The 15,117-nt window shown below is 43.2% G+C and overlaps 1 protein-coding gene across 10 annotated transcripts in view; it reads left to right on the top strand.

The window, feature by feature from the left end:
* MATN2 (matrilin 2) overlaps nucleotides 1-15,117 on the top strand; it is a 127,422-nt gene that overhangs the window by 79,742 nt on the left and 32,563 nt on the right. For 9 of the 10 annotated variants that reach the window (XR_012157127.1, XM_073330492.1, XM_073330497.1 and 6 more), the window contains 3 exons: nucleotides 6,872-6,994; nucleotides 11,194-11,316; nucleotides 13,746-13,868. Coding sequence is in view for 9 of the 10 variants with exons in the window: in XM_073330492.1 (XP_073186593.1) it covers nucleotides 6,872-6,994; nucleotides 11,194-11,316; nucleotides 13,746-13,868 (369 nt within the window). In the remaining variant the exon portion in view is untranslated. The remainder of the gene's footprint in view (nucleotides 1-6,871; nucleotides 6,995-11,193; nucleotides 11,317-13,745; nucleotides 13,869-15,117) is intronic. The other variant, XM_073330495.1, reaches the window with a different exon arrangement.

Genomic DNA, 15,117 nt, shown 5'->3' with positions numbered 1-15,117 from the left:
GCAGAGCTCACCAGCACAGGTGACCATGCAGTCGCAGAACTGTAAAAGAGCTCCAGCATGGACCGAACGGAAGGTACTGGATCTGATCGCTGTATGGGGAGATGAATCTGTGCTATCAAAACTCCATTCCAAACGACGAAATGCCAAAATATTTGAAAAAATCTCCAAGGGCATGAAGGACAGAGGCTATAACAGGGACCGGCAGCAGTGCTGCGTGAAACTTAAGGAGCTCAGGCAAGCCTACCAAAAATCCAAAGAGGCAAACGGCCACTTCGGGTCAGACCCCCAGACATGCCGCTTCTATGATGAGCTGCATGCAATTCTAGGTGGTGCCCCTACCACTACCCCACCCCTGTACGTGGACTTCTGCAAGGGGGGAGTCTCACGCAACAGGAATGAGGATTTTGGGGACGAGGAAGATGATGAGGAGAAGGAGGATGAAACCGTTCTCCCCGACAGCCAGGAACCATTTATCATCCTGGAGCCAATACCCTCCCAACCCTCCCAAGGAGGGCTCCCGGACCATGAAGCTGGAGAAGGCACCTCTGGTGAGTGTACTTTTGTAAATATAATACATGGTGTAAAAGCAAGCATGTTTAATGATTAATTTGCCCTGAAGACTTGGGATGCATTCGCGGCCAATATAGCTACTGGAAAAGTCTGTTAACGTGTCTGGGGATGGAGCAGAAATCCTCCAGGGACATCTCAATGAAGCTGTCCTGGAGGTACTCCCAAAGCCTTTGCAAAAGGTTTCTGGGGAGGGCAGCCTTATTCTGTCCTCCATGGTAGGACACTTTACCACGCCAGGCCAGTAGCACGTAGTCTGGAATCATTGCATAACAAAGCATGGCAGCGTATGGTCCCAGTGTTTGCTGGCATTCAAGCAACATCCGTTCTTTATCTCTCTGTGTTAGCCTCAGGAGAGTGATATAATTCACGGTCACCTGGTTGAAATAGGGGAATTTTATTAAGGGGACATTCAGAGGTGGCCATTCCTGCTGGGCTGTTTGCCTGTGGCTGAAAAGAAATCATCCCTGCTGTTAGCCATGCAGTGAGGGGTGGGGTGAGGTGATCATCCCTGAGAATTGGGGGTGGGGGGGGGTTGGCGACCTTGTACCGAAAGCACATGTGCTATGTAATGTTAACAGCTTGGTTCACCATGAAAGAGTCTACCCATTGTTCTCTAATATGTGTCTTTTTAAATACTACTCTCCCTTTTTTTCCTCCCGCAGCTACAAATGTTTCAACGCTCCCCCATCATCTCCATCCCAGAGGCTAGTGCAGATAAGAAGGTGAAAAAAACGCACTCGCGATTAAATGTTCTCTGAGCTCATGCAGTCCTCCCACACTGAAAGAGTTCAGCAGAATGCATGGAGGCAAGCAATGTCAGAGTCCAGGAAAGCACAAAATGAACGCGAGGGCAGGAGGTGGGATCAAGATGATAGGTGGCGGCAGCATGATGAGAGGAAGCAGGATGCAGTGCTGAGGCTCCTGGGGGATCAAACTGATAAGCTCCGGTGTATAGTTGAGCTGCAGGAAAGGCAGCAGGAGCACAGACCGCCGCTGCAGCACCTGTGTAACCAACCGCTCTCCTCCCCAAGTTCCATAGCCTCCTCACCCAGATGCCCAAGAACACCGGAGGGGGGCCTCTGGGCACCCAACCACTCCACCCCAGAGGACTTCCCAAGCAACAGAAGGCTGGTATTCAATAAGTGTGCAGTGTGGCCTTTTCCTTCCCTCCTTCCCCACCCCTCCTGGGCTACCTTGGCAGTTATCCCCCTATTTATGTGATGAATTAATAAAAAATGCATGAATTTGAAACAACAATGACTTTATTGCCTCTGCAAGCGGTGATCGAAGGGGGGAGGTCGGTTGGCTTACTGGGAAGTAGAGTGAACTAAGGGGGTGGGTTTTCATCAAGAAGAAACAAACAGAACTGTCACACCGTAGCCTGGTCAGTCATGAAATTGGTTTTCAAAGCTTCTCTGATGTGCAGCGTGCCCTGCTGTGCTCTTCTAACTGCCCTGGTGTCTGGCTGCGTGTAATCAGTGGCCGGGTGATTTGCCTCAACCTCCCACCCTGCTATAAACATCTCCCCCTTACTCTCACAGATATTGTGGAGCACACAGCAAGCAGCAATAACAATGGGAATATTGGTTTTGCTGAGGTCTAAACGACTTAGTCAGCTGCACCAGCGCACTTTTAAACATCCAAATGCACGCTCTACCACCATTCTGCACTTGCTCGGCCTATAGTTGAACAGCTCCTGACTACTGTCCAGGGTGCCTGTGTATGGCTTCATGAGCCATGGCATTAAGGAGTAGGCTGGGTCCCCAAGGATAACTATAGGCATTTCAACATCCCCAACAGTTATTTTCTGGTCTGGAAAGTAAGTCCCTTCCTGCAACTGTTGAAACAGACCAGAGTTCCTGAAGATGCGAGCGTCATGTACCTTTCCCGGCCATCCCATGTTGATGTCGGTGAAATGTCCCTTGTGATCCACCAGTGCTTTCAGCACCATTGAAAAGTACCCCTTGCGGTTTATGTACTGGCTGCCAAAGTGGTCTGGTCCCAAGATAGGGCTATGTGTTCCGTCTGTTACCCCACCACAGTTAGGAAATCCCATTGCAGCAAAGCCATCCACTATGACCTGCATATTTCCAAGACCTGCACTACCCTTGATAGCAGCAGCTCAATGATTGCATTGGCTACTTGGATCACAGCAGCCCCCACAGTAGATTTGCCCACTCCAAATTGATTCCCGACTGACCAGTAGCTGTCTGGCGTTGCAAGTTTCCAGAGGGCTATCACCACTCACTTGTGAACTGTGAGGACTGCTCTCATCTTGGTATTCCTGCACTTCAGGGCAGGGGAAAACAAGTCACAAAGTTCCATGAAAGTGCCCTTACGCATGTGAAAGTTTCGCAGTCACTGGGAATCATCCCAGACCTGCAACACTATGCGGTCCCACCAGTCTGTGCTTGTTTCCCGGGCTCAGAATCGGCGTTCCGTGGCATGAGCCTACCCCATTGCCATCAGGATGTCCAAATTGCCAGGGCCCGTACTTTGAGAGAAGTCTGTGTCCATATCCTCATCACTCTCGTCACCGCGTTGCCGTTGCCTCCTCGCCTGCTTTTGCAGGTTCTGGTTCTGAACATACTGCAGGATAATGTGCAAGGTGTTTACAATGCTCATAACTGCCACGGTGATCTGAGCGGGCTCTATGCTTGCCGTGGTATGGCGTGAGCTGGAGAGCAGAGTTGCAGTGGAAGTGGTGGCTGACGACGGATGCCATGAGAATAGATATTTATAGAGAACGACGAGAGGACCCGCGCAGTGGATTCATGAGAGCAGAGTTGCAGTGGAAGCCCATGACAGCCAACATGGAGAAATTCGCTATCAAGACGAGCAGCAGAGTAGAGTTGCAGCGGAAGCGGTGGTTCAATGACAATGGTTAGCAGTCCTACTGCACCGTCTGCTGAAAGCAGTATGGCATCTGCACGGAAAAAGGCGCAAAACGATTGTCTGCCATTGCTTTCACTAAGGGAGGGGCGACTGATGACATGTACCCAAAATCACCTGGGACAATGTTTTTGCCTCATCGGGCATTGGGAGCTTAACCGAGAATTCCAATGGGCGGCGGAGAGTGCGGGAACTGTGGGATAGCTACCCACAGTGCAACACTCTGAAAGTCGACGCTAGCCACGGTACTGTAGACGCACTCCGTCAATTTAATGCACTTAGTGGGGACACACACAATCGACTGTATAAAATTGCTTCCTAAAAAATTGACTTCTATAAATTCTACCTAATTTCGTAGTGTAGACATACCCTAAGACAACCTGTGATTGTGTCAGATGCAGGTCTATTCAAATTTTATGTGAAGTACATATTTCCATACTTGTGTGTGTATATATCCACATAAGCATGCAGTTTGAAATATTTTTTGTACAGCATAAGTGCCTCCTGCTGCTTGGGCAGCTATCCAGATCCATTGTTCCCCCAAAATTGTTGAGGATTTTAGAATGTGTGATTTTTTTTCAGTTTAAACTGATCAAAGACCCCAAAACTTCATAAACAGCTTAAAGCAAGTTAAATCTTTACATCAGCTATAGGGATTAACTGAAATTAGTTGTATGCATTTAAACAGATCTACACCTCTCGAACATTTTAACCTGTTTAAGATGCTTTAAATACTTTAAATCAGTTTAAAGTGCAAAAAACTTTCCCAAAACTATAATTTGAAAAAAACAGGTTGGCTAGATGTAGTGGGGCAGGGGGTGCTGAATAAGAAGCATCAGCCAAGCAAGAATGGACTTGAGCCAGGACAGCATTGGTTAAATCAGCTCAGTTCAGGATGCCCTGGCTGAATTTAAACATAAATAACTTTTAAAACTTACCAAATCACTTCTCTGCAAACTGGACTTCTTTTGTGTCTTGCAAACCAAACATGAAGAAAATGGACTGCAAATTGCAGTTGCTTTAAAGTCAGCACATTGTTCAGATTAGCTTGGGATTAGACTCAATTGATTCAGAGCAAGGGTGTGTCAGAGTTCCCCTGTGTTCTAAATCACACTGGCTCTGGGTCAGTGTGAACACACAAGAAAAAGCTTCAAACAACTAATTTTTAAATGGTCAAAGTTTAAAACTCTTAACATTATTTTCTACCAATTTGGCTTGACAGGTAAGTCTCAGTGAGAGCAGCAAAACTAGCCAAAATTCAACCTATGTTAAGAAAGATGGAGCCAAAATGGTCAAACAAGCTTTTTTTTTTTTTTTTTGAGCTTTGATAAGTGCAGGACTAGATTAAGGCATAAGCATTATAGCCCATGCTTAGGGCTCTAGCTCCCAGAGTCATTTGATTACATCATCATTTTGGCTTTCATTTACAAAAAGAAAAAAAATTAAGCTTCTAGCCCCTTATGGTCACAAAGAAAAGCCTGAAACTTAAATAAGTGTTACCAAGACAGCTTGAAACAAAAGCACTGAGAGGTGTGAACTCCCCATCCATTTCAACATTAACTGCAAGACACACTGCTCTGGGGGTTTGCCAACACTAGCCCAAGCAGGTATACCTTATACATCCTGGCTCCTGGAGTACTTATTAGGGGTCTTCCTGCCTTGTTGCTAATTCTGCTCCTTTTTAGGGGAGCCTCTCTTGTTACCTGTGGGATGCCGTGGGACCCCATGCTGCTACCTCTGGAGAGGAGAGGAGCCTTCTGCATTCTAAGCCTCAATCATATACCATATACCACTGTGAAAGGCTTTATACAAACACATATAAAAAAGAAAGTCTCTATACCACAAAGTTTATCTAGGTAACCTTTGACTCACTTCTAATGGTCAGATTTTTAAAGGTATCTGGGTACCTACAGATGCAGATGGGCACCTCCTGGGATTTTCAAAAGCACCTAAGCACCTACCTGTGTCTTTAGGAGCGTAAACAATAACTAGTCAAGAATTTTTCAGCAAAACATTTTTCTGTCCAAAAATGCTGATCTGTCAAAAACCAAAACTTTTCATGGAAACAAATTGGTTGTGAAGAAATGTTCCTTGGCAATGTTTCTGAGGTCCAAGATGGAATTTCTGAGACAAAAGCATGACCTGAATAGTCTGTATTCCAGTTGTTAGCACACTCCTCTGGGAGGTGGAAGACTTGGGTTCGAGTCCCTGCTCTGCCTGGTTCAGAGTGGAAGAGCTCTAGAAGGAGAGATTAAGAGCCACTGATTCAGAGCAAAAAGAAAAGGAGTACTTGTGGCACCTTAGTCTCTAAGGTGCCACAAGTACTCCTTTTCTTTTTGCGAATACAGACTAACACGGCTGTTACTCTAAAACCTGATTCAGAGCAGTGAATCAAACTGAGTCTCTCCCAGGCAAGTGCCCAAACTATTGGCTCTTCTGCCGTGGGTAGGCTCTCTGTGTTTTTTTCATGAAAAATTTTGAAGGGTCTCAGTTTTCTTCCAATGAGGCATGAAACCACATATCAAAACCTCAAAAATGTTCACAACCTGGATTCATGTTTTCCAGCCAGCCTGACTAACTATCTTTAAAAATTTGACCTTAAGGAACTAACCTCTGCCCTCTTATCTAATTTTGCCAGGAATGAAGGGTTAGGGGCTAACTCTGACTGGTATAAATCAGTAGTATCTCCACTGAAGTCAGTGGAGCTACACCGATATAAAACCAGTGAGGTCCTTATGGCCAAATGCTGCTTCTAAGTGAAGTAAATGACAAAAATCTCATTGACTTCACTGATGTTGAATCAGGCCCTAATTGTGCATAGATCCCACTGATCACTGCACAGTGAGCTTCCCTTTCTAACATACTTTATACATTGGTGGTAATGGTTGCCTGTGAACCTTCATGACTATCATCTCATGAGCAACTTAAATGAGGGAACCTGCAAAGCAAACAAACCTGAGTTGTTCAGACACTGACTTTGCAGGTGAAGTAATGCTCTGATCTGGTGAGAGGCACCCAGAAGCACACTAATACACTTCTTCTTATAAATCATACCTAACTTGCATGCAGTAAAATAGTATAACCAGGTACTTTGTTAGAAAACCATGTGATACATTTTCAGTGTGATCTATGGGTATTTAGCTGCAAAAATCTCAAAAATACCAACACTCATTTCTGTACATCCTCCCATGAAAAACTTATCCCCCAGGGGCTCATTAAAAATATGTATGCTGCATTATAGTATGTGTGAAAATGGAACATTTTGTTTTCACAGCTTGAGACAGTATGGCAAGGTGTCAGCAGCATGTCCAGAAAGAGAGATGCTCGTTGAAAGAAACCAAGATAATTGGTTTTAATTTAATGTATTTGTCAATGTTCCTCATTGCTGCACATTTTTTTCTTTTTACAGGACCAGATTACTGTGCTTTGCAGACCCATGGCTGTCAACAGGAATGTGTTAATAAAGATGATTCCTATTTTTGTCGGTGCCGACAAGGGTTTACTCTTAATCCAGATAAGAGAACTTGCAAAAGTAAGTTGTCCTACAGTATGCAATAAAGCTCATCTGCTTTTACTTCTGAAAACCTGTATGGCTGACTTTACAGAAAGATCATAGCCTCTTCCATAGTGAAGGCTGAAACAAACGTTCTATTTTAATGTGATTTTTAACCTCAGCCCCCTTCCTTCACCCCATAACTTTGCCAAAACCTAAACCAAACTCCTTGATATTTCACAGACCAGATTTTACACCACATCACAATTTTTCTGAAGCAATTCTGGGGAGTACTATGGGACATATGATGGCTCAAAACCAGGTCGTTCATTACTACTTTGAAATTTTCTTATTTGGGCTTGTCGTAACTCAAGTGGTTTTGGCCTAAATACTTCAAATTTATGTTGTAGCCAAGGACAGATGCCTTTGACTAATTTTGGGAAAGTAGGGGATGTATTATTTAGTTATTAAAAGCAGTTTACGTTTATATTTTAAACACTATGGAGTTCTTTACATCCTTTTTCTTTCTGAGTTCTCACACCCACACCCCCCATGCTATAAAAACTTCATGGCCCACCTGTGCCACAATAACTGGTTTTCTGCATATAAAAGCCAGAGCTGGTGTTAGGAGGTAGCAAGCAGAGAAGTTTCCTTGGCACCATGCCACAGGGGGCTGCGTGAAGCTACATTGCTCAGGCTTTGGCTTCAGCCCCAGGTGGCAGGGCTCAGGGCCCTGGCCTTCAGCCCCATGCAGTGGGGCTTCAGCTTACTACCCAGAGAGTCTAATGCTGGCCCTGCTTGGCGGCCCCCCTGAAACCTGCTTGTGGCCCCCCAGGGGGCCTTGGACCCGTGGCTGAGAACCACTGCTTTAAATCACCATCCCAGTTTCTTACAAAGCTTAGAAAACTGCCTCCATTGTATCAGCTTCCTAAATGAGACGTGTGGACCTTGGTGTAGAACAAATTTTCTAGGGAGGATGTGGAATCTACATCACTGGAGGTTTTTAAGAGCAGGTTAGACATATAACTATCATGGATGGTGTGGATAATACTTAAGCCATGTCTATACTACAAAGTTTTCCTGACACAAGTTACGTCAGCATAAAGCCGCAGCAGTTAGTATATCCCTTGTGCGTGTACATGCTTGTCTCCTTGCGTCGGCGCTGCACGTACTCTCCAGGAGTGCTTGTGTCAATGGGTAGGTGCACCATGGATAGGTATCCCCGTGTGCAACCTGCCACCATTCAGCACACTGTCTTTTGGGTAGTTTCGGCAATGCCTGGTGGGGCAGAAACGACTCGCGTAGGGGTGACTGAGAGCCGGGGGTCAACGTCCCATAATGTACTATTCTCCATCCCATAATATCCTCTTTCTCCCATAATTTTTGCACCTATTTTCAATTTCCTCTGAACCTGCATGGGACTTGTCACTGCCTGGAGTCTCTGGCAGAAGCATGAAGATTGCATAGCTCTGCACTATTGTCATGAGCACCGCAAGCACAGGATGCACAGTTCTCCAGTATTTACAGAGCCGCAAGAAGAGCTGCAAGGAACACGGTGGTCAGTTTACTGTGGGACATAGCGAGAACCAGGTCAAGGTTATTGGTGGCATTCACAGAGCAGCAGCAGATGGTGGAGCACCGCTTCTGGTGTGGAGGGAGAACCTCTCAAGGCTGCAACAGCTGCAGCTAACACACACAGAGGCACTATTGTCAGTACAGCAGAAATGGAAAGCGAAACTTCCGATTCAGCACTCCCTCCTTCCCTTGCTGCCCTAAAGTGTTAAACAAAATGAGTTTACTGACACTTCTGCTTTGGAGTGCTTGTGCCTGGTGCCACTCTCTGCTCAAGCCATGGTGAGTATGAGCTGCCAGAGGTGAGGGAAAGGAGAAGGGAATTGCTCAGTTACATGAAACTATGAGTATAGGGCACGGGCACTGAATACTGGCACCCTTTTCAATAGGTGGGGGTGGCTTTGGCTGCTATCTCACTCCTGAGGGTAGCAAAGGCACAGAGAGCACAACTGTCGCTGGCGTCTTCAAGTCATCTGGGTCTGAATGCTGCTAGACTGTGTATTTGAATGGTGCCTGCTGAAGTTATCGCCGACTGGCATGGGAGCGTGTCCTACCGCGGAGGAAAAACTAAGGCTGCCATCTCTAGAAACCTTCAGGAGAGGATTGCCTTGTACCTCCAGGGAAGTTTCATCTATCTCTCAGGAGGACTCAAGAGTGCATATAAACAAACTGCTCCACATGGCCCCCTCCCCCGCCTAACTCTAGAGGGGAATGAAAAGCAGCTAGCTCTTTGTTGTATCATTACCTCTTGTAGTATGAGTGAATTAATGAAAAGTTGATAGCTGTGTCCAGCTAAATTGGGGGTGCTGTCACTTGAATGGGAAATTCATTTACAAGCTTACTCAAGTTTCCTTCCCCTGCATCAGGCTCACCCGTGCTTGATTACAGGGACTAGTTGGACTGCGGTGGAGTCAAAAAACGGTCCTGGGTCACAGCATCGCTGGCCCCCCCAGTCACCTGTCCCCCACACTCCTCCTCCTCGCTGTTCACAGCAGGGGCCTCAGAGGTATCCATGCTGGTGTGTGGGATGGTGGAATGTAGCTCTGTGTAAAAGCAGCAGGTCTGTGGCTTGGCACCAGGTCGATGGTTAGCCTTACTGGCTTTCTGATATGCCTGCCACAGTTCCTTGACTTTCATGGCTGTCACTACTGCTGGTCCCTGTCGTAGCCCTTTTTCTGCCTCCCCAGAGCAAGCTGCTCTTCGATGTAGACAATGTTTCTACAGCTGGTTCAGAGCTGGGCCTGCACAGCCTCGTCTCCCCATAGGCCCAGGAGACCCAATACCTCCCATCTACTCCAGGCAGGAGTGCAGCTGGAGCATGTAGCTGGCATGGTCAGTTGCACACAACAAAGGAGAGCAGATAGAAGTGTGCTCACCAAACAGGACAACCAGGAACAGGCATTTCAAAAATTCACAGGGGTTTTAAAGGAGTGGAGGCTTGTGGTATATGTGACCTCTGGGCAGTGGAGTTAACAATTGTGACCAGATCGTTGGGCATTGTGGGACAGCTGCTGGAGGACTAGTTAGGGTCAACATAGGTAATGCAGTGTCTACACTTGCGCTGCATTGAACTCCGTACAGCAACCATGGCTCAATGCTGCTCGGGGAGCTGGTGCTACTATGTTCACATAAAGGGGCACTTACATCAGTGGGAGACAAATTTAAGTGTAGACAGATGTGCAGCTAGGTGGACTAATTTTGTAGTGTAAATCAGGCCTCAGTGCAGGAGACGGGAGTAGGTGATATACTGAGGTTCCTTCCAGTCCTACATTTCTATGATTTCTATGACGCAGCTACTCTGGTGTGGGACCCAGCAAGCTTGTGTCAAAGCAGATGCATCATGAGAGATTCTTAAGGCATATATAGAACCTGCACGCAGATGAAGCAGCTAGTTTTTCTTAGTACCTAAGCACTATGAAAGCCAGGAGCAAGAGGTAGTATTAATGTTTCTCACAAGCTAAGAGTAAAGCTAAGAAAATAGCCTCTTTTGGAACATGATGAAATGTCTTTCATCTTCGCAAAAAATGTGCGTTTCGGTATGTGCTTTCATGTACCAGTATCATTTTTAACAGCAGTCTGGATTGCTGCTATGTTTATAATTTTATATAGCATTGTGACTATATTCAGGACTTTACAGGACCAGGAGCAAAGGGTCCAATTCTGAAAACATTTCCAAGCATAATGTTTATTACCAGGAGTACAGTTGTGAATTAGGGACATGATAATGTCCCTACTAATGTCAATGGGATTCTTTTCAGTGACTTCAGTGGGCTTTGGATCAGCCCTTCAGTTTGGTAGTATTTTCAGAAGGGGGCTCTCATTCCCAAACACTTTACTTCATGGTTCACATAAAACAGACTTATAAAATAAAACAATCCATCAACTTTTCTACTTCCTCTTTTCTAAGCCAAACTGTGTGTGTCACTGTTGAGCAGTACCAGGCACTCCTCCTCCCCAAAGTGTTGATGTTACTTGTGATGGCTGGGGAAAAAAGCGTTTGGGAATCAAAGCAAAGTCTTGCACATTTTTACTAATAGGCCACCAGATCAGCTGCTTCCCACAGTTTTATTAACAGTCACATGGAAGTTAGTAACATTTAAGAAGCATGATGTTTTGTTCAGTAACCAGCATACTTAGCTTGTATTCTTTAACCTCTCTCTCCACAGGAATAAACTTCTGTGCTTTGGGTAAACATGGCTGTGAACAGGAATGTGTTAACACAGAAGACTCTTTTGTGTGCAGATGTCATAGTGGATACACCCTAAACCTTGATAGCAAAACGTGCAGAAGTGAGTGTTTCACACAAACTGCAGCAATTAGTTCTTGCATTGGACTGAGTTTTGAAAAGGACAAGGGAACTCTCCAGGGGCCCTTCTGAGATCTTTTAGAGCTATGTAAACTGCTGTAACTGTAAAGTCCAACAAGAGCCAGCTCCAGTGAGGTAATGTTGGTAAAATGCCTGCATATGTCCACCCAGTGGAGAACAAGTGTATCGTCTTATAACATTCTAATAACAGGAATTGTTTATTTAGCAGGAGTGCCTGACATACTTTGAAGTGCTTGTTAAAAATTCATCCAATATTAGCTGATATTTAGACAGTTACATGCCTAATACTAATGATTTTTTCATCTCAAAGGCTGGTTTATTTTTTTTCTTCTGAAGTCTATCTGATATAAACATAACTCTTGCTATATGGTAATGAGAATACCGCTAAAGGAATGATGTTCTACCAAAAATCATGCCGACCCTATATATTTGCAATCGCTTTAGTTGTCAAAATATATTGTTTTCTCCAGAACCATTTTGCATATTTAAAGCAGCACTTTAAAAATGCAGAGAGCTGCAATTTTTCTTGATGTACGTATGCCATTTGGAAAAATGTACCCAAAGACTTACATAATTAAGAAAGTTATTATCTTCGGTGATCAAAAGAAAATGTTGATGGATTCTGCAACATACACAAAAACTTTGATACATTGTAATATAAGTAAATTAGACAACGTGGTTTGATTTTCAGATGGGAAGGTGCTTAGCTCTTTCTGAAAATTAGGCCCCTTTGAGGTGTCACCAATAGGGCATGCCACACTTGAGGCAACCCAATTTACTGGTCGCTTTTGAAAATCTTGGCCCTTTTCTCTTTTTGAGCATTACAATTTTTATTTTTGCAGATTTAGGTATCAAAACATGTTGACCTAAGTTTATAGTTACTGTAGTTCCAGAAGCCTGGTGACAACTATAATTTGTGATTATTTTGTTACTTAAAAGAACATAAGGAAAGATTTAGTGTGAGAAGCTAGAAGGTTTAGATTTTAAAAGTGATATCAATAATACATATTACAATTGGCATCTCTTATTTGTAACAGATGATGGTGATCTGAGACTGTAATCTGCCAAATAGGATAATGGTTTGTTTATTTTAGTTGTTTCGCATTTCTCTTGTACAACGGCCCCAAAGCACAGCTCCACTTATGATGATGTAAACTTATGGAAAAAAGGAGAATGTGCCAACTGGAACTTATTGTAACTAGTAAAAGCTTCAATCTCAGCTTCACTTGTTCAGGCCAACAGTATTTGTAACTATGTATGATGTTAAATCGGGACAGATTTCTGTAAATATATTATATATAATTTAAAAAAAAACAATCTTACACAATAGAGGAGGCCTTATTAAGCTTAGCAAATGGCTATGGATATGACTCTGATAATCCAGTAAATTTTTGCATCTTTAAAGGCTTTGCAGAATTGAGACATAATAGACCACATTTATATTGGGTAACACTGACTACAGTCAAGTTGACCTAGGGTGAATTTCACCCATGTGACTAAGAATAGTGAAGAATGTCCACTATAAAATGTTAAGGGTTGCTATAAGGCTTGCTATAAAAAGCTTTTAAGATTTTTTCTTGCTAAAAAGTGCTTTGCTCTGTATTTTTACAAAATCAGCAGAGTTACACAACACCTTCACACAAGCACATATCTTGCTTTATGAACTATTAACCATACCTCTTAATTGTCCCTTGTTAGGACATACAGGACAGACTTTAAACTCAAATTCACACATATATTTGGTTTTTATAGAGACCATTTCCATCACAAATACAGAATCAATAAAATGCAAAGTGGTTACATTAAGTCCCCTACACTCTCCGTTTTTAAGTGTCCCATAGTTTGGCTTTAGCAGATAGAACCTAGCAGCAAAAGAATATTTTTAAATTACTATATCTGTCAGTTTAAACAGAATTGACTCATAATCCTCTAATTGTTGTGGAATAAGTTGAAACTTATAAATGACTAACACTCACATTTACTGTCTGAGAAAAACGTGTCGTGAACAAAGAAAAGATTTCTGTGTGTGAAAAAGAGAGCATAGCCTCGTGGTTTAGGCATAACACTGTTAGGATTCCTGGGTTCTCTATTCCCAACTCTATTGCAGATTCCCTTTGTGATTATGGGCAAGTCGTCACCTTTCCATGCCTTACATTCATTGTCTGTAACATAGGGATAATAAATACCTACCTCACTGAGCTGTTATAAGGATAAATTAACTCATGTTTCTCAAATGGATCCTTAGATGGGTTAGCTATGTAAGTGCAAACGTTTATGATTTTTTTTCTTGATAATCATATGTACAAAGATTCTGAAGCACTTAGTACCATGTCATGGTTTTGGTCTTTAACTCTCTAATGTGTTTTCTTAATTCCTAACATAAACCATTAGGAGTGGATCACTGTGCTGAGAACAACCATGGCTGTGAGCAGCTGTGCCTGAACACAGGCGATTCATATGTCTGTCAGTGTTCTGAAGGATTCATCATTAATGAAGACCTAAAAACCTGCACACGTAAGTCTCTTGATTATTTCTTTGATCAGAATGAAAGCGGAGGGAAGCAAACAAACACTAGGAACATAGGAATTGATATGCTGCGTCAGACCCAAGGGCTATGTAGTCCTGTATTCTGTCTCTGACGGTGGCCAGTACCAAATGCTTCAGAGAAAGATGCGAGAACCCTGCAGTAGACAGATATGGGGTAATCTGTCCCCCACATTAGGTTTCATCCTGGTCTATAATAGTTAGAGATTGACATAAGTTCTAAAACATGAGGCTTGATATCCCTTCCAAAACATTTTTATCATCATTAATTGTGACAACTCTGGATAATTTGACTCTTGTTAGGTTCTGGCCCTCAATGACTGACAGTAGCAGACAGTTTAATTATTTATTGTATGAAAAAGTATTTCCTTTTAGTGATTTTTTAACTTTCCACGTTTTAATTTTATTTAATGTCCCCTTGTTCTTGTGTTATGAGATAGGGAGAACAGAAGCTCATGATCTGTCTTCTCTATACCCTGTTCATTATTTTATATATAATTTAATCTTGTTCCCTCTTATTCGTCTTCTTTCTAAGGTGACAATCCCAATCTTTTCAGTGCCTCTTCATCTGAGAGTTTTTCCAGAGATCTTTCTTGTTGCGCCTTTCTGAATCTCCTTTAGTTCTGCGGTAGCCTTTTTGAGATGGCATGACCAGTACTGCACACAGTATTCCAGATGATGCCACACGATTAATTTATGTAATAGCATTATAATAGTTTCCGTATTATTCAGCATCCCATTCCTTATGCACTGAAACATTTGTTAGCTTTTTAGACCACAGCTATGTATTGACATCTACAGTGATGCCCAGGTCCCTTTCTTGAGTGAATTTAGAATCCTGTAAAGTGTACAAGTACTTAAGGACTTCAATTTTTTTTCCTGCAATGTTCATTATTTTGCATTTAGCTCCATTGAATTTCATTTGGCATCATATTGTCCATTCACTTAGCTTGTTTTGATCTTTCAGAAGTTCCTCACAGGCCTCTCTGGTCTTGACTAACATAAATAACTAAGTAATCTGCAGTTTTGGCTACCTCACTATCTACCCCCTTTTTACAGATAATTAGTAAAAATGTTAAACAACCTTGAGGCACCCTGCTGCTAAGCTTTTGCTATGATGAAAATTTACCATTTAATCCTTCTCTTTGCTTTCTGTTTCCTAGCCACCTTTTTATCCAAGACAATATATTTGCTTCTCATCCAATGACTAAGAACTTCT

This window comes from Lepidochelys kempii, chromosome 2, assembly GCF_965140265.1.
Source record: "Lepidochelys kempii isolate rLepKem1 chromosome 2, rLepKem1.hap2, whole genome shotgun sequence".
Classification (NCBI taxonomy): domain Eukaryota; kingdom Metazoa; phylum Chordata; order Testudines; family Cheloniidae; genus Lepidochelys; species Lepidochelys kempii.
Note: the sequence above shows the minus strand (reverse complement) of the source record. Positions and strands in the feature narration are given on the sequence as shown.